The sequence below is a fragment of the Macaca mulatta genome, chromosome 15 (genome assembly GCF_049350105.2).
Source record: "Macaca mulatta isolate MMU2019108-1 chromosome 15, T2T-MMU8v2.0, whole genome shotgun sequence".
Lineage (NCBI taxonomy): Eukaryota > Metazoa > Chordata > Mammalia > Primates > Cercopithecidae > Macaca > Macaca mulatta.
Window position 1 is genome coordinate 53,614,896 of NC_133420.1, and position 20,282 is coordinate 53,635,177.

The window sequence follows — 20,282 nt, forward strand, 5'->3', positions numbered from 1 at the left end:
TTGGACTAAGATGGTAGCAATAGATAGGGAGCTATGGTAACGTTCAGTATCCACTTTGGAGACAGATCCAGCAGGACTTGCTGACAGACTCCATGTAGGGACCGAGGGAAAGAGAGCTAGCAAGGTGACTTCTAGTTTGTGACCTGAACTAGGTAGATGGCTGTGTTAAAAATGCAGTTGGTATTTCAGTCTGAAGCTCAGGGGCAATGATGGAAAATAAGATAAATGTGTGCAAGTTGGCTGGGCATGGTGGCGCATGCCTATAATCCCAGCACTTTGGGAGGCCGAGGCGGGTGGATCACCTGAGGTCAGGAGTTTGTGACCAGCCTAACATGGTGAAACCCCGTCTCTAATAAATACAAAAAAAATAGCCGGGCATGGTGGCGCATGCCTGTAATCTGAGCTACTCTGGAGGCTGAGACAAGAATCGCTTGTACCTGGGAGGCGGAGGTTGCAGTGAGCAGAGATAGCGCCACTGCACTCCAGCCTGGGCAACAAGTGTGAAACTCCATCTAAAAAAAAAAAAAAATGTGCAAGTTATCGGTATGTATATATGTAAGCCTTGGGACTGAATGAGATTACCTGGAGAGAATGAAGAGAGGGAACATTCTTGAGCCTGAGATCCTTTAACATTTAGAAGAGAAGCCAGCCAGGGAAATTGAGAGGGACTGGCCAGTGAGAAAGAGGAAAATCTGAAGAGTATAATGCCATACATTGTAACGCAGAGAATTACTGTTTCAGGAAGGCAGAAGTTATCAATTATATCCAACACTGCTGAGAAGATGAGTAAGGAATGTAAATGAGTAAAGGCAGGAATGGCTATTGAATTTGAGAAGACAGTGGTCCTTGGTGACCTTCAAAAGAGTCATTTCAGCATGACAAGGATGCAGACCTAACTGGAATAGATTTTCAGGGAAGAATGAGAGGCAAGGAAGGGGAGACTGCAAATATACACAAATCTATATTTTTGCTTTGAAGGGAAGCAGAAAACAGGACAACAGCTGGTTTACAGAACTTTTATTTGGATCCTTTCCTTGTCTGTTAATAATATAGGCTGCACCTGGGCATCATCTTGCCCTTCCTTTTTGATTTTGCTGTTTTGCTTTTAATCCTACAGGCATTTCTTCTGGCAGGAGGCTTGTACACAATCTGGCTGGTTCACAACCACTACAGACTTGCCCTTTCAAGGCAGAAGCCTATGATTAAAAAACTTCCATTTCTTCCAATCAACTATTATAAAACTCATTTTGTCTAATGCCCATACTCCTTTACCTCAGGGTCCTGGGCCAACTATCTGTCACTAAAGAAAACAAACCATTTCCTTCTCCTGGGGGAATGTGCTTCTTTCAAGAAGATGCTTAGAGAACAGACATTCTAGGTGACAGCAGTTATGAAAGAGGTCTCGCTAATGAACCTAACTCTTCTTCCAACATACTCCAGGTTCACACTCCTTTGATGACAGAAAGTACTACAACTTCAGTTGCAACACTACTCAGGCTCATAGGATTTACTCAGTAGGTTAAAAGCTGGTGCTGAGAATGAAGTTCAGAGTTTGAGTCTACAAGTGGCATTTGCTTATCCTTTGGGAGTTCTGTGGCAGCAGGTAGAACTGAATCAGATTGGTTGCATATCTGTTTCTCTTCCTGGAAATACAATTCAAATACCTTCATAGTCTGTGACAGAAACTTATAACCAACAGGCAATGGTATTATTTTTATTGATGGCACCCCCCCATAGCCAAAACTTCTACTGAGTCATTCGCCGTGTTTTCCAGGAATACTTTCCATATGTAGTAGTGAGGCACCTCCAATAACAATTATGCAATCTACTGTTAACGGTGGCACAAAATGAGAGTGGAGGAATGATGTACTTCTTTTTTCAAACTCACACATCTCATATGTTAATTCAGTCAATAAGTACTTAGGGCTTATCACCTGCCAGGCAAGGGTAATATGACAACAATGAAAGCAAAAACCCTTGCTGTCACAGAATTTGGTTTCTAGTGGGAAGAGAGAGACATTAACAAATCATATATAAGTAAAACATTAATTATGCTGATAACAGAAAAATAAAGCAGGGGAGAGGGATAGTGTCTTAGTTCAGGTTGCTGTAACAACAGTACCATAGATTGGGTGGCTTAAACAACAAACATTTTTTTTCTCACAGATCTAGTGGCTGGGAAATCTAAGACCAGGGTGCCAGCATTATTAAGTTGTGGTGAAGGCTTACATTCTGGTTTCCTCACAGAGAGGACTCTTTATGCCCTTACAAATGCATCGATTCTCTTACCCACATGACCTCATCTAAAACTAACTCCCAAAGGCCCAACCTCCTATGTTGAGATTAAGGCTTCAACATGTGAATTTTTGGGGGACAAAAACATTCGGTCTCTAGCAGATAGGGGCCACCATGGGAGGAAATTACAATCTTAAATAGGGTTGTCAGGGAAGGCTTCATGGGGGCAAAGACCCGAGGAGGCATGGAAATGATCCATGCAGATGCTTGTCTAGGGAAGAGCATTCCAGGCAGAAGCAGTGGGAATGGACCCTCAGGTAAGAGCATGTTTAGCAGGTTCAAAGAAAAGCCTCTTAGGCCAGGTCTAGAGTGAGGATGGAAAAGGTAACAGGACAGATCATGTAAAGACTTGTAGGCCACAGTTAGAGGCTTGGACAATTATTCTGAGGAAGAGATGAAGGTATTGGGAGGGGCTGTTGAGCAGAGGAGTGATATGATCTGCTTTATATTTTAGATTATTCTGACTGCTATGTTGAAAGTAGGGTTGAGAGCAGAGGGGAAGGGCAGGACACCAGTTAAGAGCACTTCCCAAAAATCCAGATGATGATTGGCTTGAACCAGGATAGTTGCTATAGGGATGTGAAGCAATCAAATTCTAGCTATCTGGGATCTGCTGACAGGTACACAATGGTGTGAGAGAGAAAAGGCAGTGTGAGAATGACTCTGCGGTCTGTGGCCTGAGCAAAACAGAAAGCTGGAGTTGCCATTAGCTGCGATCAAGTTTCTGGGTAAAGATCAAGAGCTCAGTTGTGGACAAGAGGGGTGTGAGATTTCTAACAGACCTTCAGGTGGAGGTGTGGGGAACACATCTGGATGTGATGAGCCTGGAATTCAAATTCACATGTGTGAATTTGAAAAAAGAAAAGAGGTGTGGACTGGAGCCATCCACACACACATAGCATTTGAAGTCACAAGACTGGGGGTGATGACATAGGGAGTAAGTATAAATAGAAAAGAGAAGTGGTCCAAGGACTCAGTCCTTACATTGGAGGTCAAGGAGACAAGGTGGAGACTAGGAGATACGAAGGCCTGTGCAGTCAGTGTTGCAGAGAAACGAAGAAACTGTTTCCAGAAGAAAGGAGAGGTCAACTGCTAACAAGTCAAGTAAAATGAGAACTGGGAAATGAGTTGACAAGCACAATTTGGCTGGCGTGATCAGAGAATGTTTAAGAGATAATGTGAGGGAAGAAAATGGAGGCAGGAAGTATGAACTACTTTTTTGAGTCATATTGTAAAGTAAAAAAAATGGGGTAATTTTATTCTTTTTTTTTTTTAATATAGGAAAAATAATAGTATATTCGTATGCTGAGGAGAAGAATCCAGTTGAAGGGGAATACTGTGGCTTCAGGTAACAAGAGAGGAAAACTGCCTGAGCCACATCCTTCAGCAAGTGAGTGTTCAAGTGGAGGGTTTGTGTTTGCTTGGCGCACGGGTCATTCATCCACAGTGTGAGGAGAGAAGCAGGGCATGCGGGGTTGGCTGCAGAAAGCGGGCACAGGTCGGGGTGGGAACTTATGAAGACTGTTCTGATTGTTATTTTCTCTGTGAAGTAAAAGGAAAGGTCATTGGCTAAGAATGAAGATGGAAGAGCAGGTGCTGGGAGTCATTGAAGAGAATGAAAGAATGAATAAAATAGAGAAAAACATAATGCTATGATACAAATCTGTACATGCAAATTACTTTCCTCTTCAAATTAGACCCCCTGGAAGGCAGATCTCTGTCATGTTAAGTTTTAGAAAAAGTCATAATCCACTTGGAGCTAAGTATGAAGAATATGGTATATGATTTAAACCATGTAATTCTATTTTTGCTTAATCCAGGGAAGCCTTTAAGATAACTTAGAGTATATCCATTAAAAAAGATAAAAATGTCAGCTTCCCCTTCCTTTTAAATAAGGTATGGATCAAAAATAATTGATACTCATAACCCTAAGGTACCATAACATTCTGAAGCAAAATATTAAATGTCTTCTGTAGTATTTTAGTTAATTTTTAATTTTAATTGGTAATTTATGTGTAATTAACCACATACTTATGCCCCAACTATTTCACGTAAATGTGAGATGTCTTAGGCCTCTTTGAACTCTGCATGGAAAAGAATGCTGAGGCGGCATGTCTGTTTAAGCTGCCACTGCCTGCCTCTCATAAATAATATCTGACGTTGCATAATAGCCCAGATAAACTGCAGATCGCTTACAGCCTGATAAATAAGAGGAAACTGTACATCTTGTTTTCCACACTTCCCTTGGACAGCTAATTCACAATTTACTATTTTATAGCTATAAGATTTTAAAAATATAAAATAATATAGCTGTAAATATAGACTATTAGGAGACAGTCTGTAAAAATGTAAAAATAATATAGCTGTAAATATACACTATCAGGAGTACCAAATCTAGTTTTATAAGGTAGAGATATCAAGTAAAATGGAAATGAAAGATGTTTCAAGGAAAACTCCAGGACATCTGTGGCAGTACTAAAGAAACCTTCCTTCTCATGTTCCCAGCATGCTATTTTATTGATGCAACTTAACATTTTCAACAAAGTTGGTAAATTATCACTATATTACTGTCTTATAGCAACATAGTAAGAGCTCTAGAGATCATATAAGTATAAAATATGAATTTAAAACAACAATGAATATGTAGGATTTTTATTAGGGCAAGCATTTCCATAATCACAAATATTTCTTTAAAACAAATAAATGTCCCAAGATCTCTGTTAGTGATCCAAACTAAGTAGAAATTAGTAAAATTAATTATAAATGAACAATTTTAGCATATAAACCAACAAGACTTTCTAGATTTTTGACACTGTGACCCAACTGCATTATTTTCCAAGTTAGAATGACTAATAATTAATGTAAAAGCAATAATTAATACAGATGACATTGTACTTTTCCACAGTAAAGAAATAAACTTAATCTAATATTTTTATAAATCCCATTTGATATCACAAAATAAACTTCACTAAGCAATTTTTAAAAAAAATCTCAGGAAAAGTAGATATGATGAAAAGACAGATATTTTATATAAATAATTCAAAAATACTGTCGGGCAAGGAAATGTAAAATCCTTATTTGAATAAAAGAAAATTCTATAAAGCAATGAGTTATCAAAATACAGAAGAGGTATTCTAAAACAAATAAAAAACCAAGTAGTGACAACTACTTCTAATGTGTAACATACTGAAATGCCAAGGTGAAAGTGAACTGAACTATTTCTTAAAGCAGTGGAGAAGATGTAACTTTCAAAAATTCAGGAAGCATAGCAAATTAACTAATTAACTTACCATCTCCTTCAAATAAAAGCGAGAACCACTTGGGAGAATTTAAGCACCATTAGCAGACACATCTTAGAGCAGTTAATGAAATGTTTTGTATTTGAGTAGAAAACTATTTCAACGGTGAAAACGATGTAGGAATCAGAAGCATATTCTGCTGAGATACTAGGTAGTTGACACTTTCCCGAACTGGAAAAACATTTCATAAGAAGGCATATAGTTATTGACTGAATCACATTTGTTCTAAAAATAATTCATGCCTAGTCAAACAGCTTACCAGCTGCCACAACTCTGGGATCCTCATGGGACTTATGTCTCCCAGCTGCACGACTATCTGCACTCTCGTTCCACCAGAGAACATGAACTGCAGAAACAAACCACAAGTAGTTTCTGAACTATATGGCAATAGCAAATAAGAAATATTGAAAAAATGAATCAGAAATGTTGTCTTATTCTTTAAATCAAATTAGTGATATCAAGAAGGCAAAACTAAACATGTTAGTGATAAGATTTCAGAGGGATCAGAAATTTGGGATATAAATTTGTAAGTTAAACTGGAAACATAAGGCTGAAGAGAGAATGCAAAGAAACACAGCTTAAGGTACAATTAAGACTAGACCCAACTTCCTACTATTTTTTTTTCTTAAAAAGCAGATTATAAAAAAACTGTTTACTGTAGAAAATTTAGGTGATACAAAGAAAAAATAAAAATTAGTATAACCTTAAGTGCCTAGATAAACCTTTATCAACATATGGCGTGTTTCCTTAAAAAAAAATGAGTAAAACAAATTAGGGTCTTACTGTGTATTAGTAACAGATTTTTTTAAAATGTTGCAACAATGTGATAATTTTCTATGTCAATGATATTAATTTTGAATGACAAAGACAACAAAAACAATCATGACAAAAACAAAAATTGACAAATGGTATCTAATTACACTTAAGAGCTTCTGCACAGCAAAAAAAAAAAAAAAAAAAAAAACAAACAAACAAAAAAAAAACCACAAACTATCAACAGAGTAAACAGACAACCTACAGAATGGGAGAAAATTTTTTGCAAACTATGCATCTGACAAAGGTCTAATATCTAGCCTCTATAAGGAGCTTAAACAAACATATAAGAGAAAAACAAAGAACACCATTAAAAAGTGGGTAAAGGGCATGAACAGTCACTTTTCTAAAGAAGACATACATGAGGCCAACAAACTTATGAAAAAATGCTCAATATCACTGATTAGAGAAATGCAAATATAAGCCACAACTAGATACCATCTCACACCAGTCAGAATGGCTGTTACTAAAAAGTCAAAAAATAACAGATGCTGGTGAGGTTACAAAAAAAGGGAACACTTACACCCTGTTGATGGGAGTGTAAATCAGTTCAACCACTGTGGAAAGCAGTATGGTGATTCCTCAAAGTGCTAAAAGCAGAACCGCCATTCGACCTAGCAATCCCATTGCTGGATATACACCCAGAGAAATATCAGTCATTCTACCATAAAGACATGTGCATGTGAATGTTCACTGCAGCACTATTCACAACAGCAAAGACTTGGAATCTTTTCATGAAAACCTATATGCCTATCAATAACAGATTGGATAAAGAAAATGTGGTACATACACACCATGGAATACCATGCAGCCATAAAAAAGAACCAGATTATATCTTTTGTGGGAACACGGATGGAGCTAGAGGCTATTATCCTCAACAACCCAACGGAGGAAAAGAAAACCAGATACCACGTGTTCTAACAGGTGGAAGCTAAATGATGAGAATTTATGAACACAAAGAAGGAAACAACAGACACTGGGGTCTACTTGAGAATGGAAGATGGGAGGAGAGAGAAGATTAGAAAGATAACAATTGGGTACTGGGCTTAATACCTGAGTGATGAAATAATCTGTACAACAAACCCCCGTGACATGGGTTAACCTAGGTAACAAACCTTCACATGTACCCCGTGAACCTAAAATAAAAGTTTAAAAAAAAAAAAAAACAGCAGTTCAGCATTTGAAAAAGGCTCCATAAAGTATTAACATTGTAAAAAAATAAGATGTAAAATAAGATGTTTATAGGTTTTTTCAGTCCTATAAACAACAAACTCTAAAAATTTGGAAATAAAAATTAAAACAGGTACCATAATGAAAAAGAGAGACAAACCGATCTAATATACATGGCAACTTCATAAAACAAATGGACAACTGTACCTCTGTTGAGTTCTCCATATTCTGTGTGGAAAACACCAACTACTTTTGTGTAGCCTAAATTGACATGGGCATTAATTGCTCTTTTAAATGCATCACCCCACAGAGCTGGTCCACCAGGTTTCATCTGAAAAACAGCTAGTTCATAGACTCCTAGAATAGGGAGAAAAATAATTATTTTACAGAAGACATTCAAATAATTTCTAACCAGGTTTTCTTGATTCCATCAGAAGGCTAACCAATGAATTTAGAGGATAATCCATGTATACCTACATATGCACTCATATTTATTAATTCTCTGCATTATTTTTCTTTGCTTTTATGTTTAGAAAGTCTTTGTGCATGTTGAAGGGTCAGTTGTTAAAATTAATCATAAAGAAAATAAAGAAAAGAGACTGGAAGCTATATATAAACTACACTCTGCAATATTTTTAATCTATAAAATTTGTCAAAAAAACAGATATTGAGAATTTATAATGGAGCAGAATTTTCAAGCTGCCCGTCTACACTTTAAAAAAAAGAAATGAGTAAGAGAAGTACTTTCTGATATCCTACATTTCTTTCTCCTTTTCAATTTTAAGAGGAAATAACTTTTTCCTTTGTATTATTTTCCCCTATAGGATTCTATTTCTAGCTGACCCAAAGTCATGTCTGAGTCTTTAAGGAAAAAAAGAAAACCCTCAAGGAGATGGTTTTATTATTCTTAAATATCGAGGTAAATGCTTAAAAACCATTCTACCTTCTGGCCAGAAGTATAAGATGGGTGGAGAGAAAGAAACCAGAGGACAAGGTAGATTGGAGAAGAAAAAGGAAAGAAATACAAAGTTACTAAAGAATTATGAACAACATAGAGGAAGGGAACTATTTGTAAGACCTGACACTGCGAAGCCAACTGTTTTACTTAGTGCTGAAAGCTGAGGGGAGTTTTAAGTACATTAGAATCCAAACAAGACTTTTCAAATCTCGTATAATCTAAAATAAAATCAAAGTTGAGTTTATGGGAGACATAAAATGAAATTTAAATTAGTTTATGCTTTTTGAATCTGACCTCTGTTTAAAATTAGACTGAAGTAATTATTTCCTTTAGTGCGCAAGAAGTGAAATCAGGAGGAAGACAAATCTTTTCAAACTGAGAAACAAGAAAGAGGAAGACACAAAAGTTAAACTACAATAATGTAGCTTAACAGTGTAAGTTAATTCATTCCCCCAAAACAGTCAGTTTACAAAGATATACTTAATGATTTAAGATTAGCTGAATTTGTGGAAAAATACTTTTATATTAAAAGTTTATACATTTTAAAACTGTGACAAAATTTCATAAACTACGACTCATCTACCTACACCTGTTTTCCTAGCTCCCAAGCCCCACTTTTTCACCTGTACTGACCATGTCAACTTTTGTTAGGCATCTGCTAGATTTCAATTCGGAAAAATACTTCACTTTTTTGTGCTCAATGTTTTAAGGATAAGCAAAGAGCTCTAGAGCTCCAATTCTCTCTCTCTCTCTCTTTTTTTTTTTTAAAGATTGAATCTCGCTCCGTCGCCCAGGCTGAAGTGCAGTGATGCGATCTCGGCTCACTGCAACCTCTGCCTCCTAAGTTCAGGCAATCCTCCTGCCTCAGCCTCCTGAGTAGCTGGGACTACAGGCATGCACCACCACACCCAGCTAATTTTTGTATTTTTGGTAGAGATGGCGCTTCACTACATTGACCAGGTGGATCTTGAATTCTTGACCTCAAGTGATTCGCCCACCTCGGCCTCCCAAAGTGCTGAGATTACAGGTGTGAGCCCAGTCTCTAATTCATTTTTATCTCCAGACTCACCATATATTATTATAGAAAACAAAGAGTTACATATTTTTTTCCTATAGAACTTTACTTTTTATAGCTTTAGATTTATAGTATTGTACTCATTAAAACTCATAGTCTATAAGAGGGAAGAACTCACCTTCTTTTGGAGGCTTTTCTAATTTGGACCATGGTATGAGGTAAGTAATTTCCGTCTCTTGTTTATCAATGTGAGCCAAATTTGGAATGATGGATTGTTCTTGCCATTCCTTACAGTTGGCTAAGGCTTTCCGAACTTCAGCTCGATGAGCAAAATTATCTATGGGAGGAAAATAATTCAGAAAAAATTTTTTGATTTAAAATCGCCCATATTTTTACTTAAATTTTACTCAGTTCAGCAAATGTGCAAGGCCATATGGGGACCCCATGTTATTATGTCACTGGAGATGCCAACATAAATATATGTGACAACTGCTCTCAAGTTACTCATGGTCTAAAAGGGGAGTTGAAATGTAAAAAATGAACTTAATTGACATAGAATGGGCTTTATAGGCTCTAAGACTTTCTTAGGAAGTTGTGTGAATTAGGTTCATTATTCAATCTTTCTGTGCCTCAGTTTCTTATTCTGTGAAGAAAATAGTATAACACCTACCTCCAGGGTTGTTGTGAGGATTAAATGAATTAATACATGAAAAGAGCTTAGAATGGTGTTTGGCACCTTAGTTAGTACTCAGTATATGTTAACGATTCTTATTAATAAATGGAAGCATTTGATTTATAAAGACAATTTTTCCTTGGTGGTCGGTGATTAGGTCAAGCTACACTTTGAATCAAATTTAACATAAATGAAATTAAGATGCACTTTTTAAGCCTATTTTTTGAACAGCAGCTCCGAATGAAATAGTGCTGATTCTTTTATTTATTGTCAGTAGTTCTTTTTCTCCACAACTTATTTCTCTTCTTTCTAAGTTACCCAAACAGGTATATACATTTACCAAGATATGGGCCTTGTATAGTCAGCCCTCCCTCTCCACAGGTTCTGCATCTATGGATTCAACCAACTGCAGATTAAAAATATTCTTAAAAATACAAGTGAAATAATATAGTATAACAACTACTTACATAGTATCTATTTTTTATTTATTTATTTATTTATTTATTTATTTTTTTTTTTTGAGACGGAGTCTTGCTCTGTCGCCCAGGCTGGAGTGCAGTGGCCGGATCTCAGCTCACTGCAAGCTCCGCCTCCCAGGTTTACGCCATTCTCCTACCTCAGCCTCCCGAGTAGCTGGGACTACAGGCGCCCGCCAACCCGCCCGGCTAGTTTTTTTGCATTTTTTAGTAGAGACGGGGTTTCACCGTGTTAGCGAGGATGGTCTCGATCTCCTGACCTTGTGATCCGCCCGTCTCGGCCTCCCAAAGTGCTGGGATTACAGGCTTGAGCCACCGCGCCCGGCCCATAGTATCTATATTGTATTAGGGATTAAAAGTAATCTAGAGATGACTTACAGTATATGGAAGGATGTGTGTGGGTTTGATGGAAACACTATGCTGTTTCATATAAGGGACTTCAGCTGATTTTGGTATCTACAGAGGGTCCTGGTACCAACCTCCTGCAAATACAGAGGGAAAACTATAGTATATTTACTTTTGGGGCCTCCTAAGACTAATAGTAAATGAACTATATAATTTTTGCTGAGGACAAGGAATAACACCTATCTTACAACTTAAGTCAATTATAAAGACTTTATGAGCAGTTTAATGGGACATGATTAAACTTGTGGCTCATCTAACGCACATAAGTGGATCATATATGTGGTTTATCTAAAGCATATAAATGAATTATAAAGACTTTATTAGTAGGTTTTTCAATGGGACATGTTTCAATTTATGGTTTATCTAAAGCATAAGTTATGTTTTAATAGGGTCTGTTTTATTAACAGGGAAAAACTAAAGAGTTACGTCAAGTATAGAATGAACTCTTTTCATATTAAATTACTTTATGACTATTAACTTTGGACACTGATCACTAAACAGTAAATGAAATTATTAAAAGTTCTTTAGGTACCCTCAAGTCCTGATGTGGACTGTTAAGAACAGACATGGGAGTAACAAACATTCTGGGGATTCTTGTTACTTGTTCTCCTTCCTCTACTAAATCAGAGGTAGGTCAGCTCAATATGGGAAGAACTCTCTCTCATTCCTTTTCCTCCCTAGGGTAGTACGAAAGTGAATTCCTTGAAACTCTGGGGTACATAAATGAAAAAAAAAAAGTGGTCTCTAAACATAACAGAATTATTAAATCTCAGAGTTGGGTAAGGCTTAAAAGTTAATGATCATCCTTTAAAAACCTCCATTTTTATAAAACTCCCAAATGGGTGAATTATTTCTGCAAAAATGCTGATATCCAGCCCTAGCTGTAATAATAATAAGAAAAAAAATTCTCTTATCCTAATGATACCCCTTTACCCAAGAACTGCAATTAGGAGTCTCACAAATGTGCAAAGCATTCTCCCTTATTTAGCCAGTATTCCATCGTAGTCAATACCATATATAGTTACACATTTAAAACATTTTTATTAAATATACATGCCTTTTGGCAGGCCCAACTGTGATCTTAACCCACTTGAACATTTACAATTACTGCTTTAAATTTTCACGAACTATCTGTATAGCAAACAATTCTAACATTTTTCTGGGGATTAAAGTCTAGTTCACAATTTTATGGTTTGATATATGAGACTCCATGTTTTCTCATTTATGATAACATAAGAGTTCAAGCAAGGGGTGGTTAGAGGTGAACCACTGGGAAGAAGATCTGCTAATTTATTTTTTTGGTATTGCTTTTAAAAAGTCTTACTTAACCTGTATGTATCTATAGTAATATAGATCGAAGAACTAAGTGTTATGTTACATTTAACAGAATGAAAATCTATACTGAACACTAAAACTGGATGACTCTTTACCATACTTCCAAATATGAAACACTTTATTCATTCTGCCTCCAAATTCTACGCTCCAGAATCCAACCAATTCAGAGTGAGCTGTCCGAAGATGAATGGTTTTCTTAAGATTTTCCATGAACGCATTCATTTTTGAAGGTTTAAGGTAATAAGTACGAAATTCATAGAACGTTCCATTGTATTGTCTGGGGCCTGTAGCAAAAGATGAGCACACCTGAGGGAGATAAGACAGATGTAAATATCCTGGGAAGGTAGAATTACAGATTTGGTTACAACCAAATCTGAGTCTGGTACAAGGAACACACACACACTCATTATCCATTGTTTACTTTTGTTGTCAATTCTCCATATATATTTGTTTACATAGAGATGTCAATAAAGATAACTACTCTTAATTCTGATGAATATATAGTGACTGTTTCCTAGCAGGGGTCTACCTCTAGCCATTTTTTCACGAGAATTTGCTTTATAAGAAGGCCGTGGGATCATAATGATACTCCTTTACCCAAGAAGTACATTTAAGATTTAGTCTCATTAATTTACAAAGGGTTTTCCCCTGTTTAGCCAATATTCCATCTTACTCAATACCGTATGTATTAGTTACACATTGAAAAAAATGTATTAAGTACACATGCCTTTTGGCAGGCCCAAAAATACGTTTACTAATAACAACCTCTTTTTTTTAGGTTCCTAAAAAAACAGGAAGGCTATTCAGGTCAAAGTATTTCTTGAATCCACTGACGAAGACTACTGGTCAAAAACAGGACTGGACTGTAACTAATATAAAAGGAAGCTATGACTTATCCAATTGCATTGTACTATGGGCGTGTACAGCATAAAGGCTGAAAAGGAAAAAAACTCAACAAATCAGAATTGTCTGCATCATTGTTTCTAATTACAGATGCAATATCAAGAAGTATGCACATTTAGTGCACCCAATTATACCAAGTTTATGGAACTATCCTTTAAGACCACTCTTTGTAATAGTCATACACCAAATAGGTAAATTTTCTGTCCTATTCTGGCCCTCTGAGCCTGAGTGAACTTAATGTTCAGTAGCAAATGCCCTGTCAGAAATTATCCAGAGTCTGTGTGTATGTACATGCAAATATTTATGTAAACACACGTGGATACACAGACCACTCCCGTGGCATTCTAGTTTACAAATCCATTCATTTAGATATGGTTAGCATGTGACAACTTCCTGAGGCTCACTACCTAGAATAATGTATCACAACAGTTTCAGTAGGCATCTTTCACTGACATATTTTTGGTTACAACATACAAATGTCTATGTAGTTTGTGTGCATAGCGTCTTAATTATAATTGTCTATCTTGAGTTCATTCATCTCCAGTATGAGTTATACCCTTATTGTCCAAGTGTCTTAGTTTTCTTGGAAAACCCTTCTTCACACCAAAAAATAATTGCAACTATCCTTTCTTTCGATGGCCATTCTTTTTGGGTCAATTTAATCAAATTCTGAAAATAAAAAACCGTTTAGTATCTACAGTTTAAAAATAATATAAAATATAAACATTTCAGAAAATGGGCCAATGAGGCATTTGAAACAACTGTTTTTAATTTTCAGAGTTTTGTATCTAGAGATGTTATCCTAAAAAAAGATATTAGAAAAAAATTATCTACAAACATGTTGTGTTTACTTGGGAATGAGAAATGAGGATTATAGATGCAAATGTATGGGATAGAAAGCCATCAGTGCATCCAGTCAGGGAAAGGTAAAGGGAAGCTTTTATCAGCAAAAAGCGAGAGATTCACATAGGTTGCTTACAAACAGAGTTGACTGGTTCCAGAGACTCAAAGCCAGAGTTGCCAGTTCAGTGGTAAAGATGCTGTTACCAGGAAAGCGGTCTTTCAAGAACATCTTATCTGAATTACTGCAGTCCTAAAGAAGGCCTAATGATAAACTTTGTCAAAGCAGGAGATGGGTGTAGGATGTGAAAGGATTTCCTGTGGGGGTTTTGAAGTCCTTGGGCTGGGCGCTGTGGCTCACGCCTGTAATCCTAGCACTTTGGGAGGCCGAGGGTGGGGCAGATCACTTGAGGTCAGGAGTTCGAGACCAGCATGGCCAACATGGCGAAACCCCATCCCTACTAAAAACACAAAAATTAGCCGGGTGTTGTGGCGGGCTCCTGTAATCCCAGCGATTCTGAAAGCTGAGGCGGGAGAATCGCTTGAACCTGGGAAGTGGAGGTTGCAGTGAGCCGAGATCGCCTGGGTGACAGAAAAAGCCTCTGTCTCAAAAAATTAAAATTAAAATTAAAGTCCTTGGCAACAGCTCTTATCTCAGATATGTAAGCACGAGCCTCCTCTCTTCCTGCCCTCCCAGTCTGTTCTGTCTGGATCTGACAAAAGTGATTTCATCTGGGTATCTGCAACTTTCACAGAAAATAGGTGGTCAAATGGACAGATTTTTATTCTCTTTCCCGGGAGAAATATATCATAGAGAAGCTCAGGAAAGGCTAACTGCAGGGAGAGAGGGATATGTGTGGGGCGGTGAGACTTTTCTTGCACAGCAAACTACCTACTGGAGGCAGAAATCATAAGTCTTCCGTGCTCCCTTACCTCCAAGTTAGGGCTCATTCCCAGCACAATGACCTCTACTTCACTTAAAAAAGAACAACTGGCAGACATTTTAAAAAACTCAACCAAGTTCAGAATAATGCCATAAGGAAGTAATTCTTGGCCCTGTGCCACTAGAGAAAGAATATTTAGGGTAAAGACTGCATTGTTAATCCGAGGTGAATTGACAATAGCTGCTGTTCTTTCGTGTTCCTCAGTCTGTCTCTAGGATAGGTTAACCCCCTTCCTATCCTGCCCCTTCAGAAAGGAGTAAAGTCCTAAACGTGAAAAGGAAAGACATTTCTGGCTTGGAGCCACAGAATAGGCCAATCTCGAAAGTTAGGGCAGAATCACAAGCTCCATTTTGTCCATTTCTCATCTAAGGTTAAAAGAGTCTGTCATCGTCCTGTTTGCTAGGAGGCTCCCGTCCCAGCCTGGCTGGGGGAGCGACCGCACGAAGAGCGGGTGGCGGGCAGGGTCCAGCCCCACCGGGACCCTGGGTCTCCTCTTCAAGGGTCTCCGCGAAATGCTCGAAGTTGTTTCATTCAAAAGGGGAAGGCCTGTTCCACTGCGAGCGGCTGGTTGGCCATTCCCTCCTTCAACCTGATGTTTAGAGAGGGGGGAGGCTTGGAAAGCCACAACTCCACCGGCGGATCGACAGCGCCAGGTGACAACATGGGAGCGCTCCCTGGGCCGCAGCCACTTAGCTGGGCGCAGCCACTTAGCTTAGCTGGACTTAGCTGGGCGGCAAAAACGCAACAGCCGGCGCCACGGGGTGGCCGGGGGTTGTGGCATTTAGGCTAGAAAACAGCTGGCATCAGGCCGGACGCAGTGGCTCATGCCCGTAATCCCAGCACTTTGGGAGGTCGAGGCGGGCGGATCACGAGGTCAGGAGTTCGAGACCACCCTGACCAACATGGCGAAACCCCGACTCTACTAAATATACAAAAAAAAATTAGCCGGGCGTGCTGGCGCAGGCCTGTAATTCCTGCTACTCAGGGGGCTGAGACAGGAGAATCGCCAGAACCCGGGAGGCGGAGGTTGCAGTGAACCGAGATCGCGCCACTGCACTCCAGCCTGGGCAACACAGCGAGACTCCGTCTCAAAAACAAAAACAAAACACACAAAAACCCTGGCATCCAGCTAGAAAAGCCCTCTGACTGCGACTGCCGGCGGGACGATCCCTGTCTGCAGCCCCCTCCTTGTGCGCCACACGGCTCCGGAGACTGCGCTAGAACTTCGGCGTCGGCGCGGGGCCCCAGGTCTGGGAGCGCCTGCGCGTGGCTCGCACATGCGCGTGGCTTGCACGCTCCTGAGACACCCCCCCCGCCCCACCCCTCCCCTCGGGCAAGGGCTGGGGCGCGCTCCCGCGGCCAGTACCTGAGGCGCCAGCGTCCGTGAGGCAAGCGCCCTGGTCAGGCCGCTTCTGAGTACTAGCATGGCGTGGCTTCGGCGCTGAGAAAAGCAGCCAGCCGAATCCTTTGTGAGACTTCTCTGAAGGCTTCCCGAGTGGAAAAAAGCGACTCCTGGACCACTGGCGGACGCAGGCAGGGGCGGGGTTCGGCTGGGTCAGCTCCACCCCGGCGCTGGAGGCGCGACAGGTCCAGTAGCTTGGCGTCTTTGTCTTCGGCGCTGAGCCTGGGTGCCTCTTGGTTTCCTGAAACGTTCTTGCCCCAGACGTTAGAGGTGACATTAGAATTAGCTGAAGGCTGGGATCGTTCCTGCTCCACCTTTCTGGGCTCTGACCTCATTCGCTCCAATGCGCAGTTGTGTAGATTCATAAATGTGCGGGGTTTGTGCGTGTGTTGCCCTGGAGAAGGAAGGGGAGGTGTTGAGCGTGTGCATGTGCAGTGCTCTGCATTTAAAGTCGAGATGTTGACAGGGTTAACTTGTTTGTTTGAGACGGAGTCTCGCTCTGTCACCCAGACTGGAGTGCAGTGGCGCGATCTCGGCTCACTGCAAACTCCGCCTCCCGGGTTCAAGCGATTCTCCTGCCTCAACCTCCTGAGTAGCTGGGACTACAGGCGCCCGCCACCACGCCCGGCTAATTTTTGTATTTTTTAATAGAGACGGAGTTTCACCATATTGGCCAGGCTGGGACAGGGTTAACTTTTATACGTTGTGATAGATGTGTATTTGTAGACCAGCGAGCCTTCGCTTTTCTCCATTGTGTTATCTGTCCCCATTGCCACCCCAGCGTGATCTTGGAAGGCTCCTAATAAAGATTTAATTTTCCATGAGCTCAGAGGACTAGCAGCACCGAGCATGATAGGAAAAAGTCGAAGTTAAACATAGTTTGAAACTAGATTGTTCTGTAAGCCTTAACAGCAAAACAGCCGACCTCTGATCTAGTCCTCCCAGTCCCGGAGTACTGGTCCCCAGACTAACCACCTTCAACATTTTAAGCTGTTTCTTCTAATACCTGTTTCCGTGTTTTGTTTTTTTGTTTGTTTGTTTGTTTTTTTGAGACGGAGTCTCGCTCTGTCTCCCAGGCTGGAGTGCAGTGGCGCGATCTCGGCTCACTGCAACCTCCGCCTCCCGGGTTCACGCCATTCTCCTGCCTCAGCCTTCAGAGTAGCTGGAATTACAGGCGCATACCACCACGCCCGGCTAATTTTTCTATTTTTAGGAGAGACGGCGTTTCACCATGTTGGCCAGGCTGGTCTGGAACTCCCAACCTCAGGTGATCCGCTCGCCTTGGCCTCCCAAAGTGCTGGGATTACAAGCGTGAGCCACAAGGCCCGGCCCGTATTTTTAAATAATAGGCATTTTCTGCTATTTCTTGCATTTTCAGTTATGGATCGTATGTGCTGACTTCCTTCTGTGGCAGGTGAGGATTTACGTCTCATAGAAGCCACTGCCCCCAAATTCACTTTCTGGGGGAGTGGCTTCTATGAGACATACATCCTTATCTAATAATGCTTGCATTAGTTAATTTACAGTGATTGATTATATTAATTTCACAGAAATCTCCATTATGTTAATGTTTGCATTATTCTTTCTAATAATTACATTATTGCACACGTTAATGTAACATTCCCATCATGAGGACTAGGGAATTTTGTGGAAGGGCTTTGGAATCATCAGTTTGAAGGGAGGCTCTTTAAAATTAGCAATTCCAGAGGAGATGCCTTAATTTTTGCAGCTGAGGGATACCCATTTCTAACCAAGTAAGACTAAACAAAATATAATTTGTGTCAGCACTAGATCTATATGATTTATTTTCTTGGACTTCTTTTATTTTTCTTTGAGGCGGAGTCTCAGTCTGTCGCTCAGGCTGCAGTGCAATGGCATGATCTCGGCTCACTGCAACCTCCGCTTCTCAGGTTCAAGCAATTCTCTTGCCTCAGCCTCCCAAGTAGCTGGGATTACAAGTGCGCGCCATCATCCTGGCTAATTTTTTGTACTTTTAGTAGAGACAGGGTTTCACCATGTTGGCTAAGCTGGTAGTGAACGCCTGACCTCAAGTGATCTGCCTGCCTCCCAAAGTGCTAGGATTTATAGGCGTGAGCCACACTGCACCCACCTATTTTCTTGGACTTTTTAAACCCTGGAATTAATGCATTCACTCATTTAAACAGCATTTACCAAATTCCTTCTATGCTCTTTTCCTGAAACGGGGGTACAGAACTGAACAAGACAAAGTTCCTGTCCTCTTGGAATGTACAGGTTGGGGGAAGGAGATGAATAAATGAAGAGAAAATAGATCAGTGATTAATAAATAGTATGAAGTAAAGTACAGTAAGATATGGAGAACAGAAAGTGGTGGAAGCCAATACTGGCTGTTTCTCAGTATCTACTCTCCCCTAGCCCAACCCCTGCCCTTTTTAAAAATTAATAATAGAATCTTTGCAGTTTGCTGTGGCCCCCGCACTAAATCCTGGACAGTGGAAAAATGTTGGCATATTAGTGACCTGGAAGTGACCTTAAAGGAGTGCTGGAGGGGTTGTTACCTTGTTTCTAATTTCTGCTTGCTGGAATATGGATGTAATACCTTGAGTTCTTGGACTATGAGGTAGAAGGCTTATGTTGATGATGGTGGAACAAAGAGAAGTAGCCTTGGTTTCTGACACCATGGAACACCATACTAGGAACCCTGGGCTGCCCTTCTCTGGACTTCTTTTACATGTGAAATCGCCTTCTAGTTTAAGCCACTGTTATATGGCTTAAACCTACAATTTTAGTCAACACAAGGGTGACTATTTCTTCTCTCTCACTCTCACTTGTTTATAGTTTTTCTTTTAGCTATCATTTACTAACTACCAAATTATTTGCCAGAAGTGTAAATTTTCTCTGTGATTAAACCTGTTAATCAGTTTCAGTTTCTTCTTTTGGAGTTAATCTTTCCAAAGTCCTAGTTCTCTTGCTTCAGTGTGGACTAGTTCTCTAAGATGTCATGGCCGTAATTCTGGGATCTCCTTTTACTGATATGCTGGGGAATCTCATTCACCTCTTGGTGGATCCTCTTTCAGGATGTTAAAGCTTTTTTTTTTCTCCCAGATTTTAGCAGAGGGTATTGAAGCTTGTATCTCTAATGCCTCTATCCTGCTAACCCTCTTGATTCTCAGTTTGGATGGGTATAAAATTCTATGTTGGAAATATTTTTTTTCTCATTTTTTTTAAGGCAATGGTCCACTATATTATAGTTTCTAGTGAAAAATTCATACCATTCTGAGTGCTGATAGTTTGTATGTGACATGTTTTTTACTCTCATTGGAAGCTTTTGTGTTTTTGTCTATGTCCCTGGTATTCTGAAATTTCAGAATGATGTGCCTTGGAGAAGGTGTTTCATCTATTGTGCCTCATTCAGTAGACATATGGACACTCCTCAGTATTGAAAAATATATTGTACTTATTGGATTTTTTTCTTCCTGTGTTGATCTCAACTTATGTTGTTCAAACATGTGCCTCCACTTGATTCTCTAATTTTCTACTTTTTTTTCTGTTTTCTGTCTAGTTTTTTGGAGGAAAATACCAGTTTTATCGTATAACTATTGAAATTTTAAATTTTGACTTTCACTGCATTTATTTCCAAGAGCTTCTTTTGTACTCCATTCCCAGAAGGTTAATGTATTTTCCTCTCTGTTTTCAGAAAGAGTATCCTCTTTTTGCTTTGTGAATTCAGTATTTCTATCTCTTTGAGGATGTGAATTACTGGTGTTTTATTTTT

The 20,282-nt window shown here is 39.6% G+C and overlaps 1 protein-coding gene and 1 long non-coding RNA gene across 6 annotated transcripts in view; one reads left to right on the forward strand and one right to left on the reverse strand.

Moving 5' to 3' along the window:
• Positions 1 to 16,665, reverse strand: part of NIPSNAP3B (nipsnap homolog 3B) — a 42,877-nt gene extending 26,212 nt beyond the window's left edge. For 2 of the 5 annotated variants that reach the window (XR_013405109.1, XR_001439946.3), the window contains exons 1-6: positions 16,493 to 16,665; positions 12,535 to 12,745; positions 9,729 to 9,887; positions 7,785 to 7,934; positions 5,854 to 5,940; positions 5,586 to 5,765 (exon numbers count right to left, since the gene is read on the reverse strand). Coding sequence is in view for 2 of the 5 variants with exons in the window: in XM_077966631.1 (XP_077822757.1) it covers positions 5,742 to 5,765; positions 5,854 to 5,940; positions 7,461 to 7,543; positions 7,785 to 7,934; positions 9,729 to 9,887; positions 12,535 to 12,745; positions 16,493 to 16,552 (774 nt within the window). In the remaining 3 variants the exon portion in view is untranslated. Of the gene's footprint in view, positions 1 to 4,931; positions 5,766 to 5,853; positions 5,941 to 7,460; positions 7,544 to 7,784; positions 7,935 to 9,728; positions 9,888 to 12,534; positions 12,746 to 16,492 lie in introns of those variants that run through there. The other 3 variants (XR_013405108.1, XM_077966631.1, XM_001109800.5) reach the window with 3 other exon arrangements.
• Positions 3,264 to 14,037, forward strand: LOC106993661 (uncharacterized). Its single transcript, XR_001439947.3, has 5 exons — positions 3,264 to 3,473; positions 3,577 to 3,685; positions 8,402 to 8,496; positions 12,492 to 12,676; positions 13,218 to 14,037. It is a non-coding gene; the product is annotated as an uncharacterized LOC106993661 (long non-coding RNA).
• Positions 16,666 to 20,282: the final 3,617 nt, after the last annotated feature.